The sequence below is a fragment of the Melopsittacus undulatus genome, chromosome Z, assembly GCF_012275295.1.
Source record: "Melopsittacus undulatus isolate bMelUnd1 chromosome Z, bMelUnd1.mat.Z, whole genome shotgun sequence".
Classification (NCBI taxonomy): Eukaryota; Metazoa; Chordata; class Aves; order Psittaciformes; family Psittaculidae; genus Melopsittacus; species Melopsittacus undulatus.
The window spans coordinates 29586884-29600552 of record NC_047557.1 but is presented as its reverse complement, the minus strand read 5'-3'; the positions used below and the strand labels follow the sequence as shown (position 1 = coordinate 29600552).

The 13669-nt window shown below is 42.8% G+C and overlaps 1 protein-coding gene across 1 annotated transcript; it reads left to right on the top strand.

The window, feature by feature from the left end:
• Positions 1-5761: 5761 nt before the first annotated feature.
• On the top strand, positions 5762-8602 carry LOC101869405 (relaxin-3-like). Its single transcript, XM_034073276.1, has 2 exons — positions 5762-5993; positions 8235-8602. The coding sequence occupies exons 1-2, from the start codon at positions 5762-5764 to the stop codon at positions 8600-8602; spliced, it is 600 nt and encodes a 199-aa protein (XP_033929167.1).
• The last annotated feature ends 5067 nt before the right edge of the window (positions 8603-13669 follow it).

Below are 13669 nucleotides of genomic sequence, written 5' to 3'. Positions count from 1 at the left end.
TGTGAATTCAGAATTAATATCTGAGTGTTTGTGATTGATTGCTGGCTATGGTGTTGAATCAAAAAGTGGTGTTAAAGGAAGCAAGCAGGCTAAGCCAAATATGACCCAGATAGCAGTTTTAGGAGATAATAGGATAGCTGTTTATTACTCCATCCTAGCTGAATTTGAAACTTTCTTCTCCCAAAGGTTAAAAATCAATCAATAATGTTAATCCATTGCAAGACTCCACACTAAAAAGTGACAGAAATGGAGCAAGTTTATTTCAGTGTTACACAGTCAGTATCAATGAAAGTTACCAAATTTAGTGAAAAGCAACAGATTCTAAGTAGGACAATCTAATTGTCAAGCCCAGAAGTTGATTTGAACAGGCTACATAGAATAAACCAAAGATCATCAGGAAGTTAACAGTTAGTCGCCTTTACTGTCTTTATTTTTTACTGTTAGCTCTGCGTTTTCCTTGATAGATACATACTTTTGTTTTGAAGATGCTTGTTCTTTGTTATGCAGTATTTATTTTACTGCCAGTGTATTGAAATGCTTGCATGTGCCAAGCTTGGCCACATCTGATAATCAAGCTACAGCATGGTTGAACTCTATGATTTCCTTTAGAGAACAGGGAAAGAAAGCAGGAAAGCTTACCTATAACAGAGTCTATTTCAGGGAAATCAATGTTTACAACACAAGTTGCCTGTAACAATCATAGCCATTGTACTAATAGAAATAAATAAAACACCTAAAACATCCTTCTCCCTCCTGTCATTGAAGCCTAACTGGCTGCATCTCTAAGACTTACTTGAATATATCACAGCAACTGTCTTTGTTTTTATGAATCATGGGGGAAGAGATGGAGAATAACTGCAGGGGAAACTTGTTCTGACCTGAGGGCACTACTCTTGCCATCATAATCCTGTTGCGTTTTCTGGTCGTAGTATCTGATAACCATGTATCCTGAATCAGTGTCAGCCAGAGCAGGACTCTTCCAGGAAAGTGAGAAGTCATGATGAAGATGTTGGAATTAATCTATCTGTGTTCTCATTATGGATATGTCTTACTGAATCCAAGAAAGTGCATGCTACTTGTGAACCACAACTGCCCATCCCACACCTCTCTTGTTAGTTGGTTTTGATAGGATACATGAGTGTTGTAGAGAAACAAGAAAGGTCTCTTTTTTTTTGGGGGGGGAGGGGACAGGGATCCAGTTTGGGCCCTTCCTCATTCCTTGACTGAATTATATAACTTTTGTGAACCCTTCCTTACAATAGGGAAAGGTGGATATTAACAGACCCTGCTTAAATGTTTCGAACTTACTTAATGACTGCGTATCACAGCTTTTAAAAGTAGAAGAGGAAAGCACTTATCTGGACTGAACATTACAGAATTAAAGAATGGGTATGATTGCAAAGGACCTTAGGATCATGTAGTTCCAACAAAATAATTTCTGCATTATTATTTAATTGATTAACCAGTCTTGGAATTCATTATGTAAAAATTCTAGGATTTCTTCGTTTTTTACCTATAAACTTTCTGAAGTTGAATTGCTTCCTAAAACCCATTGTCATATAAAGCAGATAGTTGGATAACATTGGTAGTTAGTTACCAATTGCATACATACAGTGGCATTTCACATTTATTGCAGAATCCTGTCTGGTACAATACAAACTTAAGAAATATTTTAAATTCATGTTTGGGAAGCCTTTAAAAACTAAATTGTTCTTGCAGCACTGACTTGCATGAATTTGAAATGAAGTCTTTGAGAAAAAAGAAGACAAATTAAGTCTGTTCGTTTCTGTTCTACCTCTGATCTTCCGTGTAGATTGTCTGACATTTAACATGTGAGTAAGCCTTTCACTGAAGGAATTCAAGGCTATCAAGTTGCTGTTAAAGGGTATCTGTTTAGCCACCTGTTTTTATGAAACATCTTGTACCTTCTATAAACTTTCACTACTATTGGCCAACAGATACAAAATTAAGTGCAAGGGAGAGAATCATCTTTAAGTCATTCTTGCCTTACTTTAGGAAACTAAAAACTTCGAAATATTTGCCTTGAGACAGTACTATGGATGTACCCAGAGAATCACAGAATGGTTTGGGTTGGAAAGGACCTTAGTGATCACCTAGTTCCAACCTTCCTGCCATGGGCAGGAACACTTTCCACTAGACCAGGTTGCTCAAAGCCCCATCCAACCTGGTCTCAAACACTTCCAGGGATGGGGCAGCCACAGCTTCTCTGGGTAACCTGTGCCAGTGCCTCAGCATCTTCATAATGAAGAATTTCTTCCTCATATCTAATCTAAATCTCCCATCTTTCAGTTTAAAGCCATTCCCCTTGTCCTGTCACTACAGGCCCTTGTAAAAAGACCCTCTCCACATTTCTCATAGGCCCCTCTAGGCACTGGAAGCTGCTCCAGGGTCTCCCAAGAGCCTTCTCCAGGCTGAACAAGCCTAGCTCTCTCAGCCTGTCTCCATAGCAGAGGTGCTCCAGCCCTTGGATTACCTTTGTGGCCTCCTCTGGACTCATTCAAGCAGGTCCATGTCCCTCTTGTGTTGGGGGCCACAGAGCTGGATGCAGCACTGCAAGGTGGGGTCTCACAAGAGCAGAGCAGAGGGACAGGATCACCTCCCTCAACCTGTTGGTCATGTTCCTTTTGATACAGCCCAGCACACAGTTACAGTTGGTTCCTGGGCTTTGAGCGCACACTGCTGGGTCACATTGAGCTTCCCATCAACCAACACCACCAAATCCTTCTCCTCAGGGCTGCTCTCAATCCAGTCTCTGCCCAGCCCATAGTTGTGCCTGGGATTGCCCTGACCCTAGTGCAGGACCTTGCACTTGGCCTTGTTGAACTTCATGAGGTTTGCACTGTCCCACCTCTCCAGCCTATCCAAGTCCCTCTGGATGACATTCCTTCCCTCCAGTGTGTCGACCACACCACACAGCTTGGTGTCATCAGCAAACTTGCTGACGGTGCATCAATCCCACTGTCCATGTGGCCAACAAAGATGCTGAACAGGATTGGTCCCAACACTGACCCCTGAGAAACACCACACCATACTGGAAGATCCTACAGGTGATGAATGGAATTTCATTTCTGTGTTCTGCTGTTGTCTGGTTTTTATAATACAAAGGTGTACAGTTACTTTAAATTATTTAAAAGTAAGTAAATTATTTAGAAGTATAATTTAAAAGTATTTAAATTATTTTCTTCTGCATGCATTTTTTTTTCATAGAAGTAGTTTTTCTAGCTATGAGGAACAGATAAACAAACCTAGCCTGTGGCTTGATTTAAATTCACCACAAATTACTGAGAGATTGACACTTAGGCTTTTCTGTATAACACCTTGTATGATTTAAAGTTATATGACCAACATAGTTTCTTTATGACAAATCACAGCAGATGTAGTTGAAAGCCCTAGATGCAAAGGCAGTGTTAATAAAATACAGCTGAAGAAAAAATACCGAGCAATACACCCTACTAGTGAAACCACACTAGGCATAGTAACATAAGCAATGTCAAACTACTGCCAGCTCATTCAGATATGATCGTTAATAAAACTCATTAACTCACTGCCTGTTGCTGCAGTCTTAAATCCTAGCAATGGAGCACTCATAGCTGATGCTTTTCAGCAAGAAGAGTGATGAAGAGTGCTGCACTGTGGGCTTCCCTGAGGAATTAGGAATGTCTTGAGAAGGGATTCCTTCTGAGGCCCCTTTGACAGCTTGTGCTCTATCACCTACCAACAAGCACGATGGGAAGCACAGAAAGTCTTGCTTTGCACATTCACTAGCCCTGATGCAAAAGCAGGGGAGGCCAGTAAAAACAGTTTGAACTATTTGTTTTCCAGTGTCTTGATGGTTTGTATTTAGCAGCTGTAGTCAGAAGTTATGTGCTTCAGACAGCTGCAAAAATCAGGATCTTACAAAAAAACCCTAAAGGGGGCCATCATAATGCCTGCTTTTGCTTAGGGAGAGTTAGATGTGGTGCCACAGTAACTGGTGGTCCGGTTAAAACTGAAGCTAAAGCATGAGGATAGTCAAAGAGTTTCCCGGCTAGACTAACAAATCAGCTTGCTGAGGACCTCTCTTGAAAATCTCTGGTAAAACCCTGAGAAGGACATATCCAACATTTTACTGCTTTTAAAGAGTGGATCCAATATTGGGCATGGGCATCAATGGAGGGCATCAAAGGAGGGTATGAAATAAATTACATTTACAACCTAAATGACTCACCAGGCGAGTCACTTCCTTTGCCCTGAAAGTCCCGGTAGTGCTCTCACACATGATTAGAGCCCTCCCACATGACTAGAGCCCTCCCACCACTGGAAACAATTCTCTTGCCTGGAAGAGGAGTTGCAGTGCATGAGTAGGTTCACCTGATGTGATGGGTGTTTTCAGAAAAACCCCATGACACCAAGTTCAAGCAGCTGCTCTTGTTAAAAATGCAAGTTGTGGTTAACCCCGAACAGTGTGTCTGTAACAGAGCACCAGTTAAGACCTCAGCTGAGGGAGAAGCAGATCGAGGTTTTGTTCCTCAGGAATTGCAGATTAGCAGCATGCACTTCCGAGGACTACTAACAGCCTGGGTGATGGTTACTGTCACTGTCTACTGTTGAAGTGGTACCAATGCCTGAAACATGTAAGACTGGACCAAGAAGAAAGCCCAAGCGTAAACAGCTTTGCAAGTTGCTCACTATTTTAGCCCTCCATGGCTTGCTTCTAGATCCAGCTCAGTGTAAAACACGTAAGTCCTCCTTAAGAAAGTAACCAGAGTACACTTTCTCTGCCCACTTAGGCAAATCACTCACCTTTGTACCCTAGGCTGTGGACTCTGGTCTGTGCTCTCCCTCTAGACTGGGTTTTGAGGGCAGACACTGACAGTACTCAGATGGAAAGCACAGCCCTCATGCAGAAGGATGTACAGACATGAGCTTCATTGTATTTTTGGGTAGATGAACTTCCCTGGTTTTCACTGTCTGAGAGGAGAGCAGCCAGTTCTTGTCTTGTGCTGAAAAAAAAAAACCCAAACAAACCCAAACCGAAACAGAGCCGAAGTATTCTTTGGGAGTCTCTGGTGAGACTGACGAATGCCACCCTTGTCGGTGAGCGCCTGCTGGGGGCTGCTGATGAAACACGGGCGCAGAGCTCCACATCCCAGCACGTGTGCCACTGAGCATGGGTCTTGGTAGTGACGAGCCTAAGAGGAATTCAGACTTTTAAGTCCCACCTCAGCCGTCCACAGCTTAAACAGTGGAAGAGAGTTTATTTTACTTTACTTGCCCTGTATTTTTGCTTCAAGGAAGCTGGATGTAGGAGTAGTTAGGCAAGTTCTGCATAGGGAAACACTGATGAGCACCAGTTTTTCCCATTTTAAGGGCCACTGGGGAGGGTACCGGCAACTGGTACTTGACCACAGACGGGTAAACCGGGGACGGAGCCGGAGCTCCGGGAATGGAGCACGTCCCGCTCCGAGCCGGGAGGCTGCGGGTGAGGCTCCCTCCGCCGCAGCAGCACGCACCGGGTCGGCGATGCCACGGGAGCTGCCGGGGGCCGCCCGCCGGCCGCTTCCGAGCGCAAGTCCCGCCCGGCGGGAGCGGGGAGAGGGGCGGGGCCGGGCGGTGACTCAGCGCCTCCCTCAGCCTATAAAAGGCGGGAGGCGGGCGGGCAGTGGCAGCGCGCTCGGCACGCGGGGAAGGCAGCCGGTAGGCGCGAGGCCGCGGGCAGCTGGCGCGGGGCGAGCGTGCAGGCAGGGCAGGAAGCGGAGCCATGCGGACCAGGCTGCAGCTGCTGTGCGCGGTGGCAGCGCTGCTGTGCGCCGCGGCACCGGGTCCGCACCGCGCTCGGGGCGCGGCGCCCGCCGTGCCCCCCGTGGGCGAGGGCGATGGGTACGGGATGAAGCTGTGCGGGAGGGAGTTCATCCGCGCCGTCATCTTCACCTGCGGCGGGTCCCGCTGGAAGCGCCTCTCCGCGCTGGCCATGGAGCCGACGCCCGCGGCCGGTGAGTGTCTGAGGAGCGGTAGGGGCGAGGTTAGCGGCCGCTACCAATGGGCGGACGGCGGCGTGGCAGCCCCTTGGATGGAGGTAGCTCTCGGGGCTCCTCTGTCGGGGGAGGCTCTGTGAGGAGACACGGGACAATGGGACGGAGCGGACAAGGGCTATCGCTTCGCGGCGCTCCGCGCTCCTCCCGCCCCAGCCGCGGTCGGAGTGTCCTCAGCGCTCTCGCTCCTAGCGCTGTTCAGCGGTTCCCGTGACTTAGGAAAGGAGCCCTCAGATCTAGAGGAGGAGACGGGGCACTCCCTGGGTCGGTATTAGTCGGGCTAACTCGCGAAGTTTGGGTCTGTTCAGGGACATTGCTGTGCACGGGGATGAGCACCCCTGCCGGCGGCAGTCTCCCTGGGCGCTCTTTACTTAAAAAAGCCAAACGCACACGATAAATAGCACTTCTTGGGCATGCAGGTAAGTGTGATGTGCCCCAGGAAGCCATAGGGAGTGCCTCTCGCTGTGGCTTCGCTCCCTTGCCGAAGCTCGTAACTCTTCGGTCCGGGGAGACCTGGCTCAGTCTCCTCTCCCTGGTAGGAGCTGTAAGCTGTGCTCCTCGCCTTCCCGGGGTGTGCGAGGGGCGCTGCTGGACATGGGGTCATCCTGTGCTTTTATCGGTCGTTTGTGCTGCTTTGTACAGAAGAGTTTGCACGTTGGAGGGCGGATGGGACTCTAGTGCTTCAGTTTAAACGGCAAGAACTGCTTTAGGAATCTGTGGTGGAACAGATAATGGGTAAAATGTGCCTCAGGTAACTTTGCGGTCTCATTTTCCAAGTCAAATATATTAAGAAATATATATTTAAGATATAATATCATGTAAGCTGATGGGGTTTCGTGTTCTGAAATTACAGCAGTGTAACAGGGTAATTTTGAACCTCATTGATACTGATATTTTTAAATAGTGACTATACCGTTTTTAAGAAAATTGGAATTACGGCTAAAATGTTCCACAGAAGAGCTTCTTTTTTCTTGCTTGAGCATAGTGTTAATAAAATAACATTGGACCTCAGGCAGTTAATGCAGCCAGCATTTTGGATGTCTTGGGAATGTTTTACTTGGGTTTCTCTTTGTTTGTTTGGGTTTTTTTTCCTTTTTTCCAATGAAGTAGAAGATCAAATTTACCTTTGTAATTACAAGTTACATCTATGCAGCCTCTACTGGGGTTGTGCTCTTTCCCAGCAAACTTTGTTTTTATTAACAGTAGCTTCTGAGAGCATCAGTCAGTAAGGAGTCTGCACTGTGCTGCATGCTAAGTCATCCCTGCCCAAAAAGATTACTAAATAACAGTTACCATCTAACTGGTCAAGTAGCTACAGCCACTTTTCTTGTACATATTCAGGCAGCTGTTCTATCTGAAAGTTAGCTTCCACATATTAATTAGTAGCATTAATGTAAATATAACATTCTCTGGGTGTTCTCATATTCTTCCAGCTTTCTGAAACAAAAAACATACCAACAGCATTAAGACCACAAGACAAATATTTTGGATTTTCTTTTTTACTTAAAGAGCTGCTTTTCTTTGTATTAACTGAAGTAAGCAGTGCCACTTGCCTTGCAGAAGTAAAGCCAAGAGAAACAGTATGAAGTGAAAGGAGGTAGAGCTGGATTTTTGAGAACACCTCAGTCAGTGAGACAAAGTGTGTTTCAGAGTAGATTCTGCAAGCCTCTGCCCTGGATAAAGGAATGAGTGGAAAGCGTAGGCTGAAAATAGCTATGGAAAAACACAATCTATAAGAAACAGTTTACATACTTCATCCAATATTTAGTCCTCCCTACATTTGTTCTTCATATGATGCTAGTTTGTGCAGTTATGCATGGTACAGGAGTGGCCTGATCTAATTCACGGGCCACATGACAGTACTGTGTGGTTCCTGGGAACATGTTTTTACCAAAAAATTTAGTTTCTATAGAAGTATTGAGACTTCTAGTCAGTAACACTGCAGTTGAAAAGATAATTGTACCTCATGCATGGCTCTAGCTGTGCACTCTCTGTGTCTAACAGGCAGCATAGTCTTTAAAACATAAGATTCCCATAAAAGTAAGCTGTAAGTAAATGATGGAGTGGAGACTGCAATCCTGACAGGTCTCCTAGATACTTTGCTTATTATTAATGGAAGGGGGTTTATTGCTGTTTTAGGGCTACATGCTCCTTTTGGTACTCCTACAGTCTGAACTTGAAAAAAATCTTCTCTTTAAACAGATTCTGTGCGAACAGCAAGTAACAAACTACTGGGAAACTTGAAGCTGCGATCAGTTTCCGGTCCTGAAGTGGAGCAGCCACAGAGAAGCAGCCAATCTCTTGGATGGGAGATGATTAATGACTTGTATAATTTGAATGACAATGATGAGTATGCACCTGTGGCAGATGACTTTAAAGAACTTGTTCGAAAGGTAGAGGAGGCTGTTAAGAAGGAGAGGGGGAGAACAGGAATTGCAAACCCCATGGGGTCAAACAATTACCTTTGGGCCAAATATCCCAGAAGAAAACGTGACTCTCTGGGTTTGGCAGGAATTTGTTGCAAATGGGGCTGTACAAAAGCTGAAATTAGTGCCATATGCAGAGTTTAAAATCCTCTCCACATTTTTGCATGAAATCAATGTTTGTTGCAGTGCTACTTTATTGAATAATGTACGGAGGAAGAAAGCTCTCGCTGTATTTTGTTTGTGTTTGTGTCTGTGTGCCTGTCAATACTGCTGGTTGTCTTTAAAAGTAATAAAAAAAAATTTAAGTGTGATTGTAGTGACTTTGGTTTGCTGCAGTAACTTTTAATCAATGTTTTTTACTAAGTCTTTTCATTTTAAGGTTGAGCCATTACACTTATTACAAGTATATTATATATTTGTAGCATTTTAGGAAGAACTTCAATATTTCATATACACTGTTACAAAATTTTTCCTTCTCTGTCAACTGAAGAACATCCAGATATGTTCTTGAAATGAGATTCATTGTGCAAAGCTGTTCAGAAAGAATATTTCACCAGTTGAAATTCCACCCCTTTCTTACTGAGTTTACTGATTATTTTTGAACACCCTTTTCTAATTCCCTTGTAATTGCAGAATCATTTTATGCAATATTGTCTTTCTAGAAACTTTACCACAATACAGCACTTACAGCCAAAGTATTTCCTCTCCCACTTGCAAATGTGCTTAGCAGGTGAATTATTAACACAATTACTCCTGTATCTTACTTCCTGCTTTTTTCCCTATCACTGCAGAGCAAGAGCATTGGGTGTGCTTAAAGTAATTTGTTCTACAGACACTCGGACATCTTCTTGTGTCCTCTTACGGTGTGCTGGTCTTTTCTACTTTAGATGTATTCCTAAGTTGCTAATAGCACAGTTGTTACCTTTGGATTAATTCTTCAGGTTGCCTTTTCATACTCCTCTTTGATTGAAATACTGCTTAGTGAAATTATTGCATCACTTTATTTGTTTTCCTAAGACACTACTGTTATTCCAATAACCGGGTATCTAACAATCCTTTTCTTTTTAAATTAAAAGAAGCAGTGTCAGTTTTATTCAGTGGAGACTGGGCAGAGTGAGTGTTCACTGTCATAGAATCACAGAATAGTTTGGGTTGGAAGGGACCTTGAAGCTCATCTAGTTCTAACCCCCTTGCCATGTGCCTGGACACCTTCCACCAGGCCAGGCTGCTCAAAGCCCCATCCAACCTCACCTTGAACACTATGCTCTCATCTTCTAGCTAAGCAGCTGCAGAACTGTCCTGTCCTGCTCAAATGTCTTGGTCTTGAAGTCTTTCAGTAATGTAAGTAAGAGGCTGGTGTGTTCCCTGAGTTGATGATGGCAAGGACACATTGCCGGTTTTGGGGGCTGGGAAGATACATGCTTCAGATCTTTCTAGCCCTGATACCAGGAACAACGTGTGCCAAGTTACCTGAACAACCACTTTTCTCAGCCTCTTAGGGTTTGTAGCAGTGTTGCTCCACTTCTATTTCACAGAAGTCTGGTACTTTTCATACCTTGTCAGACTTCCTACATTACCAAATTTATTTTGCGTGTCCCAGGACTAGGTCTCCTGGGTCTCTTCCACACTCACTGAATGCTGCATGAGAGAGGAAGAACCATGTCTGTGTGTGTATCTCTTTTACACCAGCTTGATGAGCCTGCAAAAGATAAACCAAGGTTTAAAGAGAATCATTTGCAGCTTTGCTTTTGAAAACTTTCAGACACTGAAGAGTGTATAGATACACCTTCCTCTCTATCCCTCAGCCCTTTGTCTGTGTTGCCTCTTAGAGGTGTAGAATGGAGAAACACCTTCAAAGAGATAGACTCATCCTGGAGAGGACTTTTTATTCATTGCAACCTCATTGTTTAAGGTCTACATGTCCACTTTTCAAGGATTTTTTAGACTACCCTACAATTCCTGGGAATCTTTCCAAAATTCATAGGAGGAAACACAGGTTCCACTTTCTTGCTCTCCCCCTCAAACTCTCCTTTCGGCAGACCCGTAGCAGACATAGGTTTGTCAATGCGTATTCAAGCACGCACAAGCTTTTTCTCTTATTGTGGTTTCATGCTTGTCCAAAACTTTACTCAGGAGACAGCATCCATCTCAAGATTTGTCAGTGAGCTGGGTTTGAGCTTGCACAGGGTCCCAGGCCACACAGACAGGCCATATTTGAAGCTAAAAGTCATTATCAGTCAGGAGAGAGTATGCTAAAATACTGACTCCAGCTATGGTCACAGCTGTGTACCTATTCCAGATTCAAAGCTTGCTAATCACAGTGATTTGGGCTTCAAAAAAGCACCTGTCCTACTCATAGCATAATCCTTTTGCATGGAAGTATACACAAGTGAACATTTACCAGTGTTCCCAACTTGGTTTAATTATTCTTTCAGAACTGAAGCATCTAAACATTTCTAGATTTTTTCCTTTGAGCCTATATTTAACCATAAACTTAGAACACAGCTGAACTACATTAGTTGACCTGAATAGGTAACTGAAACATCAATGCCCCATGACACAGCCCCCTGCTATCTATGAAGATATCATCAAGGAGGCAGGCTTTTCACAGCATTACAGAGGAAGAGGATGAGAAATAAAGGTGATTGATAGGTGGGACACCAGAGGCTCAGGCAGGAGATACAAAGGAGCCTTTTGCTCACAAGGGAAGCCCAGCAATGGGGCCAGAGCACATGGAAGTTGTGCTGCCTCCAGCCTTGGGCAGTTTTATTTTCTTAATGCAGTATTGAGAGAGATAAGCAGAAGCATTTTAGTTCATCATATACAAATATACATTCATTATATGCTATTGTTCATTATATACTGAACATGTATACTGAACATTATATACTATCATATATATATACACACATACACACTAGAAATATTTTTTTACACAGGTGCAAGAAGATAGGAAACAGGAATGGCTACATGTCTTAAATCATACTCAAAATAATGTCTTAATTGGCATGATAGGGGTTTGGTTGGATAGTTCATACAGACAAATATGGTCTGTTCAGGAAAGATAGCTAAGACCAAAAGGTTATTTCAAGGATGCGCATGTTTATTCTTAGTCCAGAAGGGCTACCAGATGCTAGAGTGACTAAACATTTCTCAGTAAAAACAATATTGATGTAATGGAGGGGACTATTGTAGGCTGTAAATTAAGAAGATAATAGAGATCAGTCTTTCTCTGGGTGACTAAATGACTTATCAAAAGCATGAGAACTTCATAATAATGGGAAATTTCAATTATCATTTTGATAAGAAAGTGATACAGAAGGGCACAGACTACCCAGAAAATTCTGGAAATGCCTTGTAGCACTTAGAAGAAGATGGAGAAAACAGCTGGAGGGGAATGTACTATTTAATTACAACTACTAGAAAAGATCTGACTAAGAATGTGGGCATGGTAGCCATCATAAGAAAGAATGACAATGGTATAGTCATCATTTTTAGAAAAGAAAGGAGCATTAAGACAAATCATGACATAAAGAAACAAAACCAGTATATCTATCTACCTTATGGGTCTCCCCATTCTCCAGCATCTACTGAAACTACTAGGTGCCATTGACTAACCCAACTGCACCAGCCATCTAGCACTGAGAACTGAGACTAGGCTAATGTCGTAGATGAGTGGAATGCGAGGTATTTCCAGAGGTAACAGACAAGATCCTGCATGCGTATGTTTGTAAGCTTCACTCTGCCCACATAGAAGCTGCTGTGCATGGACTAGAGGGGTTAGATGTTTAGTTTAAGTTTTTAATTGATAGATCAGTATTTCTGAGGAGAAGCCACTTTTAACAGTGACCTGTCTGAGAGGTTTTAATGACCAAGGTAGAAAAGCCCATGGATCTGATTACAGCTCAGTCAGCTGTAGCTCAGGCAACACAACTAGCATCCACATTTAGCAGTTCTTTTCAACTCCTCTTGGTGTAATTTTTTAGCTTTCGTTTTTTCATTGTTCAGCTTAGATAAACTCAATAATACACTAGATGATTGCTAACTAGAGCTCTTGGTGGGGGGAAGTCACTGCAATTTTAAATGACTTGCAGTACACTTGAGACATATACTCAGTTATGTTTAACTAACATAAATCTCTGGTTTGTTAATATTTAATTTCTTATTAAAGTTTTACAAAAGCTCTGTAATAATTGTTATATATATATATAAAGACTAAAGTTGAAATGAGCTGTCTAGGTTCAGTAGAACTGTAGGTAAGATTATAGAAGCAAACCAACAGGAATAGTAACTACTTTTGCAGGACTTTTTTTCTTTCTTTCTAAGAAAACAGTAATATGATAGCAGCTGTATTACAGAGGGAATGAAATACGCTGTTAATTTTCTCCCACCATGCAGGATCAATCAATCACACACCACCCAGCTAAAATTGATCAGATGTGCCTAAAATATGTACTGACCACGCAATTTGATCTTGAACAGGATTTTCTTGCTGTCCTTGTTTAGATGGTCTGATTTGCATCAATTCTGCTATAACTGTACAATAATATCTTTTTCTCTCCTGGCATATTTAATCCATTTTTTGGTTCTTCTCACATTTCCAGTTCTTCTGTGAATCTTTTACAAGTTGGCAGGTGTATCTTTAGAAGTTATCTGGCATAATTTTGTTTTTATTATTGCTTATTATTACAAAGAAACAAATTCTTTGAGATCTCTTGTCTATAACATCAGATTTACCTCCACAGATGCGCTGGTTTGAGATCCAAGATTGATAGGAAATTTTGTTTTCCATTCCATCATTTGTAATGCAAGCAGGGTATGTTTGACATCTCCCTCTGTTCAGCCACCAATCTGAAGATCTGATACTACAGACAAAAGAAAGCAAGGTAAAGATGATAATTTGAATAAACAGGTGTTTTGGGGAGTTTCAAACTTTTTGCTTAAGGGAAAGACCATTAGGCTTTCATTATAAACTTAAAATCCTTAAAACTGGATCTTAGTTGTATCTGAAGTTTAAAACCAACTCAGTTTCATAGACATTCTTACTTCTTCAGGGCCTAAAGCTTTTGTTGCTGCCCCAAACCTTTTCTTTGTGAGAGGCTTGCTGGCAATCTTAGATGACAAAGCCCAGTTGAATGCCAGGAGTGTTTTTCTACACAGCATCTGATAGGCCTGCCTTAGTAGGCCTTCATTCTGGTGACTGAGGTTAGT

Coding starts and splice junctions, on each gene's coding strand:
- LOC101869405 (XM_034073276.1), top strand. CDS start 5,762: ATGCGGACCAGGCTGCAGCTGCTGTGCGCGGTGGCAGCGCTGCTGTGC. Junction 5,994..8,234: donor GGAGCCGACGCCCGCGGCCG/GTGAGTGTCTGA, acceptor CTCTTTAAACAG/ATTCTGTGCGAACAGCAAGT.